The sequence below is a fragment of the Pelophylax lessonae genome (assembly GCF_965119305.1).
Source record: "Pelophylax lessonae genome assembly, chromosome: 2".
NCBI classification, from domain to species: domain Eukaryota; kingdom Metazoa; phylum Chordata; class Amphibia; order Anura; family Ranidae; genus Pelophylax; species Pelophylax lessonae.
In genome coordinates, this window is record NC_138769.1 from 101,157,020 (window position 1) to 101,176,917 (window position 19,898).

A 19,898-nucleotide genomic window follows, 5' to 3' on the forward strand; every position below is an offset into this window, starting at 1 on the left:
CGTGGATGTTACCCTTTCCAGCTTCCTTTGACTACATTGTCACAAAACAGTGGAGTTGTCCAAAATGCAGTTTTGTGGTCCCTAAGCGTTTTTGATATGCGGTATCCTTATACAGGTTCCCTGCTTAAAAAGTGGACAGTCCCACCTTTAGTGGACTCGCCGGTTTCCATGTTAAATAAAGCTACCTTAATTCTGGTTGAGGAGTCCCCGGCTTTTAACCACTTTAGGACTAGGGATGATCGAATGGTTCGGGTCGACCATTGGTTCGACCCGAACATTGGGTGTTAGAAATTCGGCCGAATTCCGAACTTTTTGCGGTAAAAGTTCAGAATTCGGTCACCAGAACTGCCCAGAATGCAATGGGACAGGAAGTGGGCTTTAAAAGCCTGTGATTGGCCCAGAAACTTCAGTAAAAGCCAATGAGGGGGCAGGAGTCTGCTAGGAACGTTATTGGAGTGACTACGGGGACCAGAGGCCAATCAGGAGTGAATATGCCCCCCAGTATTTAACATAGCCCCGCCTAACCTCTAACACTGTAATACAGAGGCTTTGGAAGAGAATGGAAGCATTTGTGTTTCTCCTGCTGTGTTAAACAACGTTGCTGCATAGCCGATTGCTTGTAAAGCTCCATATCAGCAGAAGAGCAGTCAGCTTACAGAAATATTGTCAGTGTAGTTAGAAATACAGCGATTGTGTGCTGTTTTGAGTTAGAAAAAAAAAAAAATAATAATTTAAAAGGACCGTGTCGGTTAGAAATCTTCTGCTGTATGGAGCTGTTCTTTTAGTGTGAGGAAAGGGATATGCAGTGTAGTTAGGGTACTATATACCACTATAGTTGGATTCAATAATCTAGTTTTTGTAAGGATACTTTTAAGTGTCAGGGTTCCATCTAGTTAGCACGTTGCACTGCTGATATATCTACAGCAGATATACCGTACGTGCTTGCTAGTCAGCTATTGTGCAAAATAAATTTCAGCGATACACACATCTGCTGTATTTAGCGACCACTTTGGGTCGCATAGCAGTGTGCGTTTTTGCAGGTGAATTTCACCGCGCAGAGTTGCCAAAGCCTCAGTGACAACTATATATAAATTAAAATTCATCACAAAAAAAAGATTATTTTTCTTAGAATTTCAGTAGCGCAGGGATGGTGTTACCCTCCTTTTCATAAAGTGCAAATAAAGTGCATAAATTGCATAAATAATCCAAAACATCCAACTAAGCAAGAACAGAGTGCTTCAAAAGTCTTTGTTTTATGTAGTGCCAGAGCAATACACAGTGCCTTTAATGCAGGGTCATTGGTGTCAGTTATAGGAACCACCATACAATGTCACCAGCTCTGGCACTACATAAACAAAGACTTTTGAAGGACTCAGTTCTTGCTTAAGCCCCGTACACACGTACTGATCGTCGGCCGAATGATCGGCTGTCTTTTGTCCAGGGCTGTCGTGTCTGTTGAAAACTGCAAAAGACTGCACACAAATTTTGTCGGCCAACAACAGCCGACTGCAGAAGTGATGTCATGTGAGGGTTAACTTTCCTTGTCTTTTCTTTTCTGAGCATGCCCAGTCTTGCTAATCTGCTGTCTGTCGGCCGAAATCTGTACTGACTGGCGAACAATCGGCCGTTCTGGTGACGGCCAACAAATATTTTAAAGTCTGCACGACCGATTCTGTTCGGCCGAAAATGCGCTGTCGGAAGCATCATACTAACAAGCCTACAATCGGCCGATCGTTCGGCGGCCGAATATTTATGGTCGACAATCGGTACGTGTGTACGGGGCTTTGGTTGGATGTTTTGGATTATTTATGCACTTTATTTATTTGCACTTTATGAAAGGAGGGTAACACCATCCCTGCGCTACTGAAATTCTAGGAAATCAGTTTTTTTGTGATGAATTTTAATTTATGTATAGTTGTCACTGAGGCTTTATCAACTGTGCGATGTGAAAATCACCTGCAAGATGCACACTGTTATGCGACCCAAAGTTGTAGCTAAATAAAGCAGATATGTGTGACGCAGAGTAGCAAAGTCTTTTGCAGTTAAAGCCTCAGTGACAAGTTAACGCCTGTTCTTGTTGTAAGCGTTAAGTCCACTGCAAAAGGCGTCACACACATCTGCTTTATTAGGAGCAAAAGAAATGCGCGGTTAAGCAAAAAAGTCATTCTTGAAGGTTTGGCATGCTATAATTCTGGTTCTGGACATGCTACAGAGCTGAAACTTCACAGGTACACTTTTTAGACCCCCAGACACTAAATCCAAAGAAATCTTCTTTTTTTTTCAATAATTGGCTCTATCAAAAACAACAATTTTTAAGAACTTTTTTTTGCCTGATTCATAGTCCCTGGGGCATGACCCAGAATCGGAGGCACTTTTTAGGGGCATTTATTAGGTTTTAGGGCTTCAAAGTTGTGTTTTTTGATTCCCGAAGTTCGGGTCCAATTGATTTCAATGGGGTTCGGGAATGCGAACCAAACTTTCGGGAAATTCGGGTGTTGTGTTCGAACCGAACTTTTCAAAAGTTAGATCATCCCTATTAAGGACCAGGCCAATTTCTAACAATTACTGTTTACAAGTTTAAAATCAGTATTTTTTGCTAGAAAATTACTTGGAACTCCTAAACATTTATTTATATATATATATATATATATATATAAACAATTTTAGCAGAGACCCTAGAGAATAAAATGGTGGTCGTTGCAATACTTTGTCACACCGTATTTGCTCAGCTGTCTTACTAATGCAATTGTTTTTGGAAAAAATACTTTTTTTTTTTTTTTTATTACATTTTTATATAATGTGAAAGATAATGTTGCGCTGAGTAAATACCCAACATGTCATGCTTTAAAAATTGCTCATGGAATGGTAACAATCATTGGTACTTAAAAACCTCCATAGGCGACGCTTTAAAAAATTTTACAGGTTAAGTGTTACAGAGGAGGTCTAGTGCTAGAATTATTGCTCTCACTCTAACAATTGTGGTGATAACTCGAGTGTGGTTCGAACACCGTTTTCATATGTGGGGGCCACTTGCGTATGCGTTCGTTTCTGCATGCGAGCTCGGAGGGACTGGGCGCTTTAAACATTTTTTTTTTTTTTTATTTATTCTAACTTTTTTATTTTTACACTGTCTTTAAAAAAAAAAAAACTTTTTGATCACTTTTATTCCTATTACAAGGAATGTAAATATCCCTTGTAATAGAAATAAGCAGGACAGGTCCTCATTAATATGTGATCTGGGGTCAAAAAGACCTCAGTTCTCACATTGACCCTTAAAAGCAAAAAAAAAAGTATTTTTTCTTTTTCAGCAAGAAAAAAAAGGCTGTTTTTAAGTCCATTGGGAGGATGCAACGTATGACGTCACTCCACAGTCCTCCAAGGCCATAGTCAAGTGGGAGCCATCTTGCCCTCACTCCCTGCCTGGGACATGATCGTATTGTTTTCTCTGTTACTGACAGCTTCGGTAAGCAGGGAAAACGACCAGGAAGCTGCAGGAGGGGGGTGGACACCTCTCCTGCCTCCCATAAAAGTGATCCTGTGGCGAATCTGCCGATGGGACCACTTTTATGTGAAAGGGGACTGCTGGTCGAGTAAGAAATAACTGGGGTTATGGCAGGTGTCTGCTGCCATAACACCTGTATTTAACGTCGAAGTACCGACGTAGAACTTCGGCGGGCGGTCCGGAAGTGGTAAAACATCTGGTTGATAGAGTGGAGGCTCTGGCCCGTCATATGTTCACTGTAGTTTGGTTCGGCACTTAGGCTGGTACTTACTATTGCCCTGGTGTCGCAAACTGACTGAGTGGGCTAACATTTTACGCCGGGCCCTGGAGGTGAAACAGGTTCCCCCTGCCTTTGCGGAACAGTTGGTCCAGGGGCTACAGTTTATCTGTGATGCCTCTTTGGATGCGGCTCCTTTTGATTTCTAGACTGTCTGTCTGAATCAGCAGTGGTCCTTTGGTGTATTATATGGCTGAAATGCTGGTCTGCAGACCAGACTTCTAAACATCCTTGGATGACCTCATTCAGGGTCTCATGGGGGGGAAGAGTACTCTTCTTCTGCAGGCTACCAAGGGCAAGGAGTCCTGTTGTAAACATAGGCCATTCTTCTCAGCTCATAAGAGGCCCTTTTGTCCCCCAGGGTCTCAAGACAAGGGATCTAAGCCCTTCAGGGCCTCAACCTGAGGTTTGAAGAGGACCTGGTTTGGCAAGCCATGAGCAGGCTCTTCCAGACCTGCGGACATTGCTTCCTGTGCATGAAGGGGCACCCTCACCTGTATCGAGTTTCGGTCTTGTCCCCTGAAATGTTCTTCTCTTCCAACCTGCACTTGTCCCCAGATCGCTTACAGGGTCTCTTGGGGCGGTGTAGGGCTTGTGACTTCAAGGGTTCATTGTCCCGGTTCTGACCTCGGAACGTTTTCAGGGGTTTTTAATCTACAGTTCCCAGGAAGGAAGGCAAGGTATGTCCAATTCTGGACCTCAAGGCGATAAAGGATGCCTACCTTCACATTCCAATATGTGCCGGCCACCAGCGCTTCCTCTCCTCTCCTCTGCTTTGCTGTGGGCGAGGAGCATTATACGCTTGTGGCGTTACCCTTTGGTCTCGCCCCCACTCCTCGGGTCTTGACAAAAGTGTTGGCCCCAGTGCTAGCATTGTTGCGTCAGCAGGGGATTGCGGTACTGGGGTACCTGGACAATCTTCTGCAAGCGGAGTCTCCAACTGCTCTGATGGACAACTTGGAGATTACTCTGCGAACGTTGAGGGAGTACGGTTGGTTACTGAATCTTCTAAAGTCTGCTCTGGTTCCGTCCACAGAACTAGATTATCTGACTCTGGACTCTGCCTCAGCCAGAGTGTTTCTTTCTCTGGAAAAACTCCAACTGCTTCTGTTGTCCAGCAGACGGTCATCCCTCCGGGCTTGCATGTGGGTGCTGGGCCTGATGGTGTCTACCTTCGAGGCAGTTCAGTTTGCACAGTTACACATGAGATCTCTGCAAAAAGATAGTGGTGAAATGGGAGAAGAATCCAGTCTCTAGAGTTGGCTTTGTTCTCCGGCACTTCGACAGGGAAAATTCATAACCCCCCTGTACTGCCGATCAATGTACTGGAGTGATCAGAATTTGTCTGGATCATTGGAAAACTCTTCTTCAGGGGTGTCCGGTTTGAATTCATTCGGACAATGCCACAGCCGTGGCCTATGTCAATCGCCAAGGGGGCACAAGAAGTGTTCTGGCAACTCAGGAAGTAGCTGGTATTCTAAGGTGGGCAGATCGTTCCAGCTCTCTCTGCTGTACTCTTTCCTTAGAAGGTACAGAGGTTTGTGGCATGGTCTCGGGATCCTCTGGTCGATGCCGCAGACGCATTAGTAGCTCCTTGGCGTCAGTATCGTCTGCTTTACGCCCCCTCCCCCCCCCTCAAATTGCTGCCAAGACCCCTGTGCAGTATCTTGTGGCTCCAGACTGACCACACCGGTCTTGGTACGCTTATCTGGTACAGCTGGTTGCTGATGCTCTTTGGAGACTTCCTCTCAGGGAAGATCTGCTGTCTCAAGGGCCAATCCTCCATCCTGCTTTACAGTCTCTGGCTTTAACGACTTGGCTGTTGAAAGCCAGTTGATGAAAGATAGGTTTGTCTGAATCGGTAATTCCTACGCTGTTAAAGTCTAGAAACTCTACCGTCGTACTTGAAGACATACATTGCGTGGTGTGAGTCTCTTGGGGTTCCCACTCGCACCTTTTCAGGGGCTCGGATCTTGGCCTTCCTCCAATGGGGGGTGAGGAGCGCCTGGCCTTAACCGCTTCCATACAGAGCAGTTAGACCCCCTTCCTGCCCAGACCAATTTTCAGCTTTCAGCACTCTCACACTTTGAATGACAATTGCTCAGTCATGCTACACTGTAACCAAACAAAATTTTTATCATTTTTTTCACACAAATAGAGCTTTCTTTTGGTGGTATTTGATCACAACTGGGGTTTTTTTTTTTCGTGATATAAGCAAAAAAAGAGCAAAAATTTTGAAAAAAAAACACTTTTTTTTAGTTTCAATTATAAAATTTTGCAAAAAATTAATTTTTCTTCATACATTTAGGCCAAAATGTATACTGCTACATGTCTCTGGTAAAATTAACCCAAATTAGTGTATATTATTTAGTCTGTGTGAAAGTTATTGAGTCTAGAAGCTATGGTACCAATTACTGAAAATTGATCACACCAGATGTACTGACGGCCTATCTCCTTTCTTGAGGCCCTGAAATGTCAGGACAGTACAAATACCGCCCAAATGACCCCTTTTTGTAAAATAGACAGTCCAAGGTATTTAGTAAGAGGCATGGTGGGTTTTTTGAAGTTGTAATTTTTTCCCACAATTCTTGGGAAAATGAAGAAAAATTTTTTTTTTACTTTTTTTTCCCACAAAGTTGTCAATTTATAAGCTATTTCTAACACATAGCATGTACACAGCAAAAATTACACCCCAAAATACATTCTGCTACTCCTTCCGAGTATGGCGATACCACATGTGTGAGACTTTTACACAGCCTGGCCACAAAAAGAGACTCCACGTCCAAGAAGCACATTCAGGCGTTCTAGGAGCATAAATACACATAAAACTTTCTTACTACCTATCACACTTTTCAAGGCCCTAGAGCACCAATACAATGGAAAAGTTCACAAAATGACCCCATTTTGGAAAGCAAACACTCCAACGTATATTCTATGAGGCATTATGGGTCGTTTGAACGTGTCATTTTTTTCCACAAGCTTTTGGAAAATGTGGGAAACAAATGAAAACCTTTTTTTTTTTTACACAAAGTTGTCGATTTATTGGATATTCCTAACACATAGCATGTATACAGCAAAAATGACACCCCAAAATACATTCTGCCACTCCTCCTGAGTATGGCGATACTACATGTGTGAGACTTTTTCACAGCCTAGCCATATAGAGGGACCCAACATCCAAGGAGCCCCATCATGCATCCTAGCCACTTGCCTAGGCCTATTTTTGACATTTGGTGTTTACAAGCTAAAATCAGTTGTTTTTACTAGAAAACTACTTAGAACCCCCAAACATTATATATTTTTTTTTAGCAGAGACCCTAGAGAATAAAATAGAGATTATTGCAATATTTTTTATCACACCGTATTTGCGCAGCGGTCTTCCAAACGCAATTTTTTTTAAAAAAATTCACTTTTTTTAATTAAAAAATAAGAAACCAGTAAAATTAGCCCAATTTTTTTCCATAATGTGAAAGATAATGTTACGCCGAGTAAATAGATACCCAACATGTCATGCTTAAAAATTGCGCACGCTCACGGAATGGCGACAAACTTTGGTACTTAAAAATCCCCATAGGCGACAATTTAAAAATTTCTACAGGTTGCCATCTTAGTGTTACAGAGGAGGTCTAGGGCTCAAATTATTGCTCTTGCTCTAACGATCGCGGCGATACCTCACATGTGTGGTTTGAACACCGTTTACATATGTGGGCGGGGTTTCCGTATGCGTCCGCTTCTGCGCGCGAGCTAACGGGGACAGGGTGCTTTAATTTTTTTTTTTTTTTTTTTTATACTATTTATTTTATTTATTATTTTTTATTTTTACACCGTTTAAAAAAAAAAAAAAAATTGATCATTTTTATTTCTATTACAAGGAATGTAAACATTTCTTGTAATAGAAATAGGCACGACAGGACCTCTTTTTTGTAAGATCTGGGGTCAAAAAGTCCTCAGATCTCACAAGTACACTAAAAGATAGAAAAAAAAAAAAATAAATAAATAAATAAATAAAATAAAATGAAAAAAAAAAAAAGGGACCTTTAAACTGGTTGCTAGGCAACAAAGTTTGCCGTAGCTCCGGTCCTCCAAGACCATAGAGTCGAGTGACGGCAAGCTTGCCCTCACTCAACATCCTGTCCATGAGGATCTGGGACCGGATCGTTTTCCCCGCTGCCGGCGGGTCCGGTTAGCGGGGAAAAGGACCGGGACGCGGCGGGAGGGGGGGGGGTCACCTCTTCCGCCATCCCGGAAGGGTGATCCCGCGGCGATTCCGCCGCTGGGACCACCCTTATCGGAAAGCCAACTGTCCACCGTTTAAAAAAATACCAGGGTTATGGCAGCTATCTGCTGCCATAACACTGGTTTTTAGGTTTAAACGGAGAACGTATATATACATTGGCCGGTTGGCAAGTGGCTAGGGACATAAATCACACACATAAATTCCTGACAACCTATCACATTGTTGAAGGCCCCTAACACATAGCATAATACATACCAAAATACATTCTGCTGAGCAAAGGATAAACAAAAAAATACCTGTGGTTTTTAGCAGTGCAGTGGTTCAGGCAGCAGGCAGGAACGTAGACAGCGACAGTGAAAGGATTGTCCAGGCAGCAGGCAGGAATACTGTCCATAGTCAGTACAGGCAGCAGCCACAGATATTGTCAGCACAGCCAAAGCATTGGTCCAGGTAGCAGGCAGGTCAGCAGCAGAAAAAGGATTGTCCATGCAGCAGGCAGGAATACTGTCCATAATTAGTACAGGCAGCAGGCAGAGATATGGTCAGTACAGCCCAAGTATTGGTCCAGGCAACAGGCACATGTTCCATAAAAAGTCCTGGGTCAGTGCAGGCAGGGATATGATCAGCACAGCCAAAGTATTGGTCCAGGCAGCAGGCAGGACCATCAAGCTTAGGGCCTCGGTCGGCAAAGAATGGGGACAGGGGTAGAGGCTTCTCCCACCCAAATCGCTTTGAAGCCTCCGGACTCCAGACCCTGTTCTGAGTTTACAAACCCAGAGAAATCCAAAAACTGGTTTTCTCATATCAGAACGCTATATTCTGAAGCCCCTCACAAAAGTGAGACCCCTGTGTCATTTTGAATCCCACTACTACAGTAGCAGGGCGAAGGATCAGTCTAAGTGGCAGGCAAAAAACATGGTCGTAACAGGCCGAGGTCAGTGCAGGTAAAAGGCAGAAATAGACGGTAGGCTAAGGCAAAATCCATAAACAATCCAGGGTCAGTTCACTTGAAAGGCAGAAACATGGCGGATAAACAATGCAGACGGCAGGCAGAGACATAGTCGATATACAGGCCAGGGTCGGTTCACAAGGAAGGCAGTGATATGGTTGGTTGAGGCAGCAGGAAAATATTCAGCAGTGAAATATGGGCTAAAAGTTTAGGGCAGTGTGATATATTTTGAAGCATTCTCCAATGCAAAGGCCAGGTTGGTAGGGACAATCGGGACAATGGAAACTGGTGTCTTTCCTAATTCCTCTTTTGCCACACACCCGACATCTTTTTTGGCGTCTTCTTCCGGTTTGTGATGGTGGGATATGGAAAGGGAAATGGCGCTCATGAAGTCTGCTGACACAATCCGAACGAATGATTTCTGGGGGGGATCCTTGCTGGTAAATCAGGGCAGTGGCAATATCCTCAATAAACTGGAGGAAGGGGATTGGTGGTGTTGTGGACTTTTTATAGGTGACAAAGGCATTGTACATGGCCAAATGGAAAAAGTACACTGCAACTTTTTTGTACCAAAAGAGGGTCTTTCGGGTCGGTAGATAGGGCTGCAACATTTGATCGTTTAAATCCACCCCCCCCCCATGTACTTATTGTACTCGTGGATACAAGCAGGCTTTCGAATGGAACTTCTAACGGGACCGCGTCGTCTTCGAATTTCCACTGCGGTGTCATCGTGGATGGTGGACATGAGGTAGACGTCCTTACTATCCCTCCACTTCAAAGCCATTACCTCCTCGTTCCTAAGGCTTGCGGATTCCCCAATTCGTAATTGAGTGCTGACAAGACTCTGCGGGAAGCCCTTCCGGTTTTTCCTTACTGTACCACAGGCCAAGGTTTTCTTCAGGTACAGGTGGCGGAAAAGGGGCAAACTGGTATAATAGTTGTCCATATAAATATGGTACCCCTTTTGCAGCAATGGGAAGGCTAGGTCCCAGACAATCTTCCCACTTACTCCCATGTACGTTGGGCACTCAGGGGGCTGGAGCTGGGAGTCTCTGCCTTCGTACACGCGAAAGGCGTACACATATCCCGTTTGGCTTTCACAGAGCTTGTTTAGTTTTAAGCCGTACTTCGCCCTCTTGCTGGGAATATACTGCTTAAATCCCAGCCGGCCTGTGAAGTGGACCAGTGATTCGTCCACAGCGATCTTTTGGTCAGGGACATAGACTTCGGGGAACCGTCCAGAAAAGTAATCAATTAGGGGGCGAATTTTGTAGAGTTTATCGTAATTGGGATCATCTCGGGGAGGGCACTGGGAATTATCGTTGAAATGCAGGAAGCGCATTATAGCATCATAGCGGGACCTGGGCATGACTGATGAATAAATTGGCATGTGGTGGATGGGTTTGGTGGACCAATAAGAGTGCAGCTCATTTTTTTTTGTAACCCCCATATTGATTGTAAGGCCCAAAAAAACTTTGAACTCTTCTACTGTTATGGGTCTCCATTCAAAAGGACGGGAATGATATGAGGTGGGGTTGTTCTCGATAAACTGTTGGGCAAAAAGATTTGTTTGGTCCACGATGTTTTGAAGGAACTCCAAAGGGAAAAATAAATTAAAAAAATCAATCAGAATAAAATTTTCGGTGTTGACCTGCAAACCTGGCTGTGCTGTGAAGGGGGGGATTGTAGCTGACCCAGAGCTAGAAGGCAGCCACAATGGGTTTGCCAAGGCATCCGGAAGCTGCATTTGGGCTCTTCTTCTTTGGGGCTGGTGTGAAATCCCAGTACTTGTACTGGGCATTTCCTCCTGGGGTCCTGCGCCGTTGGCGTTTGCCGATTGGCCATTGGCGCTGCTGGTGTCTGCCTGATTTTCAGTGCGGCGTCTTTTAGGCCGAACTTCTTCCTCCTCCGATTCAGTGCCGGATGTAAAGCCTTCAAAGGGCTCAAATTCTGAACCGGATTCAGAAATTGTTTCAGCGTCGGAAGGTGAGAGCTCCCCGCTGCCGTCACTCATCATGGATATCATTTCACAGGCCTCTTCGGCAGTGAAAACCCTTTTGGACTGTGACATGGTGGCTGTATGAAGGGTGACAGGTAATCGGGTACTTTGCTGGGCAGGTGACAGGTACTGATGAGCAGGTGGCAGGTACTCGGGTACTCCAATAGGCAGGTGACAGGCAGGTGATAGGTACTGATGAGTAGTACTGATTCTGATAGGTGTTACTGATGGGTACTGATGATCAGTACTGATACTGATAGGTACTGATGGGTACTGATGAGCAGGCGGGTACTTCAGGCGTCGGTACTCTGATGAGCAGTTGGAAGGTACTCGGGTACTCTGATGGGTATGTGGAAGGTACTCGGGTACTCTGATGGGTAGGTGGAAGGTACTCGGGTATGCTGATGGGTAGGAGACAGGTACTCGGGTACCCTGATGGGTAGGAGACAGGTACTCGGGTACCCTGATGGGTAGGAGACAGGTACTCGGGTACCCTGATGGGCAGGGAAAAGGTACTCAGGTACGCTGATGGGCAGGTGACAGGTACTCAGATGGGCAGGTCCTCTTTATTTGATGGGGGCAATCAGGCAATCAGAGCACAGTAATAGTAATGGTACTCTCACTGGTAACTCACTGTTTGCTGATCTCCTCACACTGGATCGGTGTGTGAGGAGAAGAGCCTGGTAACAGTGAGTTACCCTCATCTTTGTTGACATTTGTGACCGGCTGTGATTGGACACAGCCGGTCACGTGGTAAAGAGCCAATTTCATTGGCTCTTTACCAAGATCGGGGATTGGCTCTGTCCGAGGGACGAGCCTCGTCCCCGATCGCTGCTCTGCGCGCCCCCGGGGGCGCGCATTGCAGAGAGAACGAGCGGCTCGCGCTTGAGCCGCTCATGTGATCGGCTGTGATTGACACAGCCGATCACGTGGTAAACAGCCAAATTCTATTGGCTGTTTACCTTGATCAGGGATGGGCTATGTCCGAGGGACGAGCCCCATCCCTGATCGCGGCGCTGCGCGCCGCCGGGGGCGCGCACTGCCAGCTAGAACGGGCCGACGTCATATGACGGCGGCCCGGATCGAGAAAGGAATCATGCCGCCGTCATTTTACATGGCGCGGTATGGAATGGGTTAAGTACCGTTAAGGGCCAGGTTTTCAGCCTCTGCGGTTTTCTGGGTGGGAGTCTCGTCCTTCTGATCGGACGTTCCCAAACATCCTGCAGAAGGAGCGAGATTGCGCCGCAGCGGCGCGATTTTGATGTGCCTGTGTTCCTCAGACACATAGAAACAAGTTTTTTGGCAGGAGGGCCCTATGATTGGCCCTCCTGATCACATGATGGCTGTGTCCAATCAGAGCATGTTATGTAATGTAAATACAGCCGTTGTAACGGCTTTGATCTCTTCTTCTCCTCACACAGATCCTGTCAGTGAGGAGAAGAGACGATCTGTGCTGCAGCCAGGGGATCAGTGAGTTTGAATCAATTTTTTTGCTAATTACTCACTGATCACAGAGGGGGGGGGGGGGGGGTCTGTGCTGGTAATCAGAGCATTGATTAACAGTGCAGACCCTCGGGGGGTGCCACTAGAGGCACCAGGTATGCCCACCCATGACCACCAGGGATGCCCACCATGGCCACCAGGGATGGCAATCGGGGCTCAGGGAGCCTGTAAGTTGTGCCCTCCCTATCAGTGCTGCCCACCAGTGCCCATCAGTGCTGCATATCAGTGCCTCCTCATCAGTGCCTGTCAGTGCGGCTTCATCAGTGCTCATCAGTGCAGGAAAAAACATCCATTTACAAAATTTTATAACATAAACAAAAAAACATTTTTTTTTCAAACTTATCGTTATTTTTTATTTGTGTACCAAAAAATAAAAAACCTTGCAGTGATCAAATACCACCAAAAGAAAGCTCTATTCGTGGGGAAAAAATGACATAAATTTGGTTTAGGTACAGTGTTGCATGACCGCGCAATTGTCATTCAAAATGCAACAGCGCTAAAAGCAGAAAATTAAGCCTGGGCAGGAAGGGGGTGTAACTGTCCTGTATGGAAGTGGTTAAGCAGTTCTAGACCAGAAGGATTTGCCCCCTTAATGACCAGGCCATTTTCCGCAATTCGGCACTACGTTACTTTAACGGAAAATTGTGCAGTCGTGCGACACTGTACCCAAATAAAATTGTCCTTTTTCCCCCACAAATAGAGCTTTCTTTTGGTGGTATTTGCTCACCTATTTTTTTTTTTTTTGCGCTATAAACAAAAAAAAAGAGCGACAATTCTGAAAAAACTATTTTTCACATCCTGCCATAAAATCCCCCCCCCCCCCCCCCCCACAAAAAAAAGTAAAAATCTAATTTTTCATCCTTCTAGGCCAATTTTGTATTCTGCTACATATTTTTGGTAAAACAAAATTGCAATAAGCGTATTTTGATTGGTTTGCGCAAGAGTTATCAAATCTACAAACTAGGGTAAAGATTTGTCATTTGTATTTATTTTTTACTAGTAATGGCGGCGAGTTGCGATTTTTAGCGGGACTGCGACATTGCGGCGGGCAGATTGGACTCCTAACTTACATTTTTGACTCTTTTGGGGGGGACCAGTGACATTCCTACAGTTATCAGTGCTAAAAATATGCACTGTTACTGTAATGACATTGGCAGGGAAGGGGTTACCCTAAAGGGTGATCAAAAGGTTAATTGTGATTCTAACTTGGGGGGGGGGGGGTGGGGGCTTGTGAAATGACCACAGAGACATGTGATCCTACATAGAAGGATCACAGGTGCCCTGTGATCATTTAAGAGAGAAGGGTCAGCTGTGTTTACAACAACTGACCGTCCTCTCTCAGCGGGAAGCGATTGCGGGTGCCCGGCGCCAGTAGCGGCCCCGGTCCAGTGGATCAGCATCCCCACTGCCTAGTGGAGGCGGGAGCGCTTCGGCGCAAACTCGCCTGCCAGCACCTCTTCCGCGACCGTAAACCTACGTCGTTTTCGCACAGCCGAGCCAGCCTAAGGTAAAAAAAAAAGGAGAATGTTATATAGCAGAAATTCTTTTTTTTTTTTTTTTCCACAGAATTCTTTTTTTTTTTTTTTTATAGCGCAAAAAATAAAATGGGACAGGTGATCAAGTACCACCAAAAAAAGCTCTATTTGTGGGGAGTAAAGACAACAATTTTCCTTAGGTACAGCATCACATTACCGCACAATTGTCAGGTAAAGTAACCCCGTGCCGAATCGCAAAAAATGGCTTGGTCATTCCCGATCCAGAAGTCCTTAAGTTAAATAGGCTGCTTTGCAGTGCTAAGCGGTGAATTGCGTCGCAATGCACTGCTGTGAATAGACGCGCAGTGGCCTTGTCTTACGGTGGTGCTGCGCTGCAATAGCTGCCCAACACGTTCTCACCACACCTGGTGTGAATGGGCTCTTAAGCCCCCATACATGGATTGAAATTCATCCAGTTCAACAGGGACCAGGAACATTGATTGTTCAACGTGGGTACAACCAGCATGTCAACCTTTTTCTACTTAGTTACTGCTAGCAGCTTTAGCCGATCGCAGTAAGCATTTTGTTCTGCTGGCCGGGAATTATTCCTGTGCCCCTCGCTGGCAGAATACAATAGCGCAGAGGGAGGCATTCACACTGACTTTGATGGGGGAATCTAGCGTGTTGTCTATGGCCAGCCTTATGTTGGCCATACTCTATTAGAATTTTCGATGAATGGACAAATGGCGTTTGAAAATTGTCTTTTGCTTTTAACATTCAGTTTTAAAATGAATTTGATTTCTAAACGATAACCACATACACCGCTAGAAAATGCATTGATCGAGAAGTTTTCCTTCCTGCCCCCTTCAAATTTTTCCATCACTGCAGTTGAAAACTGACATTGATTTGACCCCCACTAACGATAAGAAAAGCAAACAAATTTTCTTAAAATTAAAATTTCCAACCGAAAATCTGTACGTGTATGGCTAGCATTGATACTTTGATAATGCTTTGTTGATACATTGTATTGACCCTCTGTGACTCTGTGTTTTAGTGAGAATTCCGAAAACTCTCAGAATGGGGAATTAACCGCACAAAAGGAAGAGAACACTTCAGAATCCACAGCTGTCTGCCTACAAAGTGAAGAAACTGCTCCAACTTCTCAAGATGAAACCATGAAGACTGAAAACCTGGAACTTGCAAAACCTGTGACTATAGGTAAAACCATTTAATTTGTGTTTTTAAAGTGGACTTGAACTATAAAAAATGATTTACTGTTTTTTAAAGGCAACACGTAGAAAAATTTGTGTTTTTGGGTAAAAAAAATCTATTTCTCGTTCACTGACCAGACACAGCTTCCTTTCTTCAGACCATTGGGCTTATGCTCTTGCTCTCTAAAAGTAGGACTAGGTGGAATCCTTTTTGGTTATGCCCCTAGGTCAGTCCCAGAGGGTATATCATCACTTCCTGATGTAGGAATTTTATTTTTTTTTTTCTGCCTAGTTCAGGGGTAAGGATCTGGCTCTCTGCTGGGATCTGCGGTCCTGGCATTTTTTACTGTTTAAATAGAATTTTTTACTTTTTTCTTTATTATTTTTGTTCCTGTGTGAAATACAATCAACAGCCGGACTGGGCAACAAACTGGATAACCTCGATCCTTACGGTCTTCCCAGTCTGGCCTGCGAGTGCGACCCAACTACTAGCTGCGCGCTAAGTTGGTCACGACATAACCCCACTGGACGGGGGCTGATCGGCGAGTGAAACACATTGCAAGGTCACATATCCCTGGTCACGACAGCAGTCATGACTAGAGTCGCAGCGCACCTCAGGCCGCAGCACCCCCATTCCAAGACGGTGCGGTGGACTGCTGAGAGTGGCGCCCACCTGGTGACCGTGATATGGTGAGTAGTGTCCCCCCTCCTTTCCTGCGAAATTGTTGGGGTGGTCGCGGGACCCCCCCTGTGTCCTTCTCCTTGCAGGGTTCCCCTTTAAATTTGAATGCCCTCATCTCCCCCCCCCCCCCCGGCCCCTCTTTGGGGGCATGGGTGAAATTGGGTAGGGGGCTACATGATGCTGGAGGAGCAGTGGGTGATGGCGTTGTCGGTCCCTGTTAGGGGTGTCCGTACCTGGGTGCTGCGGGGGGGGGGGGTCTCTAGGGGCTTCCCTCCTGGAGTCTGTAAATTATTTCCTGTGGGGTCCCCCGTTCAGCGCTGCGTGGTACCGCCATTTTTTCCGTGGTATTTGTGATTCTCTGTTCAGCGGCCATGTTGCTGTAGTTCAGCGGCCATGTTTTTGGTTTCCCCATAGACTTGCATTGGTGGCCATTTTCCTTTAGTCTGAGACAGTGTTGAGGCTGTGGGGGCCTCTAGTGTCAGGTCAGCATTTTCTTTCTCCAGAAGTGTGGCAGATCGTTTTGGCACTTTCCAGCTTGGGTGTTGAGTCTCTGGGGGTACACTATCCTTCCTTGCTGTATACAGCGCCGTAGGTGCGCTGCTTCTTGTAGTAGCACAGTGGTGCACAGGGAATAGGGGCCTCCCGGGTTATTTTTTTTTTTTCTTTTGCTAAGCAGCATGGTTCCGCTTAACCTTTTATGGTCATGGAGCCTGGGGAGATCGTTTCACCACCCGATCCATTCCTGGAAGCTGTGGGACCCTCTGGGTCTCATTCTGCCCTGGCAGCCATGATGGCAGACCTGTAGTCACTAGTAGCCAAAGTAGATATGGCCCTGCAAAGGAGACCTAGCAAGAAGCGCCCCCCCCCCACCTTCACCTGTATCCTCTGCTTCCTCAGATTCTGAGGTTGATTTGACCGCTGTGGACGAGAATAAGCCCACTGGGTCTGCGTCCACGCACGCTGAGTCCTCTAATAGTGAAGATGAGTCGTCCTCCTCTGCAGCTGCGCATGAAAGCGCTGGTGGAGGCCCTGATTGTATCAGTGCGGGAAACTTTAAAGTTGGAGGACTCAGCTGCTGCTGAATCGGCGACGCCGGTGCAGTTTTTGCACCTGCAAATCTTCCAAGGTGGTTCAAAAATAGTATGTAGAGAAACTGCGCTAAATAATCAAAAAATATTCAAAGCAGAAACTTAAATGTGACAAATAGGGATGCACCAAAATGAAATTCTTGGCCGAAGCCGAATAATAATGAAATGCTTGGCCGAAGGCCGAATACCGAACGCGGTGTTTCGCATTTTTTCCATTTATTTTGGCAATGGGCACATTTTATGTTCGGGGGCACTCTGATGGGCAAAACAAAACCTTTAAATCGGCGTTGCTCTTAACCTAAAATGTGCCCATCAGAGTGCCCCTTAACATAAAATATGCTCATCAGCATGTCCCTTAGCATAAAATAAGGGGCACGCTGATGGCCACATTTTATGTCAAGGGAGCACTCTGTTGGGCACATTTATTTTTTTTTTTTTTTTTTTTTTAAGGGGCACTTTATAGGGCACTCTAATGAGCATGGCAACATATGGCAAAATATGCTAGTCTGCACACTAATGCTTGTGCAGCTACCGTATTCTCCCCCAAATGTGCTCCACATACCTGAACCGCAGCCAGGTCGGAGCCAAAAGCCGCGAACAGGGGGGGCGGGGCGTGCACATAGTGTCACGTCCTAGCTCGCTGAACCGAGTGTGAAGGAGCCGCAGTCAGGAGCAGGGGGCGGGACGCGCGCGTGACGTCACACCCCCTACTCGCGGCCGGACAGGACACCGGCGGCGTGTGAGCAGGGAGCCAGGAGCCGCAGTGAGGAAGGGGACTGAAGGACTCCTAGGTAGCGGGCTCTCGGTCCGGGCGGAAGCATCGCGCGGGCCGCCATTTAGTGACCGCCGCTGTAGTGCCTCCGGCTATGTTTACAGTGATGCTCGGGGATGGCGGGTCGCCGGTCGGAACATTGTTCGGCACAAATTTTATTCGGCCTTTTTACCTATTCGGCCGAACACCGAAAGTGCTTTTTTTGCTATTTTCGGCCGAATAATGTTCGGTTGCCGAACATTCGGTGCATCCCTAGTGACAAACATCCTAAAGCATACTGTATAAAAAAAGCTGCGCTGCTTTTTATATACAAAATCTTCCAAGGTGAATAAGGTTTTTCCCTTTTCGGCCTATGTTGACGAGATTGTCACTAGTCATTGGGGTTCCCCGAAATGCATGGTTGGAACATCGAAGAATTTTGCTAGAAAATATCCCTTTTGAAGGGTCTCTTCTGAAGAAACTGACGATTCACCGTCGGTGGACGCTCAGATTTGCTGGCTGGATAAGACCACATTTTTGCCAGTGGAAGATTCCCTGTCTTTTAAGAATCCCGTGGACAAAAGAGCAGAGGCTCTGGTCCCGTACCTTTTCACTGTGGCTGGTTCAATTTTAAGACCAATGTTTGCTATCACCTTGGTATCCCATACCTTAACGCAGGGGTTGACAAATTTTCTTTGAATCTAGGAGCCAGCTAAAAAGGTTAGGAGCCAGTTTTTCAAATCAGCTGCCCGGCGCCCAGAAAAAAAAGAGGGAGGTAGAGAAGGTAAGATTGGGGGGGGGGGGGGTGTGAGAGGGAGGGAGATAGAGGGTGGGAGAGAGTGAAAGTCTCAGGCAGATATGTGTATATGTACAGTGAGGTCCCCTCAGCTCTATGGTGTGTACAGAGGAATCCTCCAGAAGTGTGGCACTCCCCCACCTCCACCTTCCTCACATACACCCAGAAAATGGCCTGCTCTGTTCCCCCACACGTGTCTATGGGGGGGCTCCCACTCTTGGCCTATTAAAGGAAAACCCAACCCCCAACTAATTGGAGGTGGTGCCCTTCCCTTAGCCACGGCAGGATGGGCTCATTCTGCACTCCTACCTCCCCCAGGGGCTGAGGAAGCAGTGACACACAGGCATGCTGGAGCAGTGGGATGGGGACCGGCTGACACATGAAATTCTGTGCAGAGCCCAGACCTTTTGCCCCATTTCTCTGCCTCACACACAGCTTACCCAGCACTCTTACCTGATGTTAGATAGATGTGTGCCGGGTGACCACAACGAGGAGGGCTGACAGTGGCAGAAGTCAAGCAGTGAGTCCTATGGATGTGCTGAAAGTGAAGAATAGGCAGCCGGTTCTGTTGGTCAGCACCGTTTATGTGACGGTGCTGACCAATTAAAATGCCTCTTGTCGGTACACAGAGAATTATGGATCGGAGCCGCAGGGATTTCAAATCTCTGCATCAGCGAAGCGGCGTCCCGATGCCTGACAGCAGATGGCTGAAATTCTAGGCGCCCAAACTCAGTTTCTAGTCGGCAATGCGACCTGGTGCCCGGGAATTGTTGAGCCCTGCCTTAACGAAGTGGGCTAAGGTTGTTCGCCAAGTTCTGGAGGAGAGTCAACATCCTTCTGAGCTGGCGATCGGTTGATCTAAGCGTTTCAGTATTTTTGTGATGATGGCGGTGATCCTTCGCCGTTTGATCTGGTTGAAGTACTGGTCAGTTGACCAGGCTTCTAAAAAGTTACTTTCTGATCTCCCCTTTGTAGGTGACCGTTTGTTCGGTACTTCTATGGAAGAGATCACAAAGGGCCTTATGGGACGCACAAGTACCTTGCTTTCACCCTCCCTTGTAAGCAGGGTCCCTTCTTTTCGGCTCACAAGCGGCCCTTTCGTCCGACTGGCTTGCAAGAAAAGGGCTCAAGATCCACCTGCAACTTTGCGGTAGACTCCAAGAGACCCTGGAATGGTAAATACAAAGCGGGCGCTTCTGGTTCCGCAGACAAGCCTTCCCCAGCCAGAAGGGGTGCCCTCATCCATGTCTGGAGTGGGGGGATATCTTGGCTTCTTTCTGGGTCCATGGACTTTGCTCATTCAGGACAAATAGGTCCAGAAACTGATTCGGGTCGGTTGCATGATCGAGTTTCGGTCCTTGCCTTCGGCAAGGTTCTTTCCTTCCAACTAAAGGCTGTCTGCAAAGCAGCTATAGGGCCTTTATGGAG

The 19,898-nt window shown here is 46.4% G+C and overlaps 1 protein-coding gene across 1 annotated transcript in view; it reads left to right on the top strand.

Annotated features, from left to right (window-relative positions):
• The window catches only part of SON (SON DNA and RNA binding protein), a 301,593-nt gene that overhangs the window by 46,909 nt on the left and 234,786 nt on the right, over positions 1 to 19,898 (top strand). Inside the window, exon 2 of the mRNA XM_082247959.1 lies at positions 14,997 to 15,160. Within this exon, the coding sequence (XP_082104085.1) occupies positions 14,997 to 15,160 (164 nt within the window). The remainder of the gene's footprint in view (positions 1 to 14,996; positions 15,161 to 19,898) is intronic.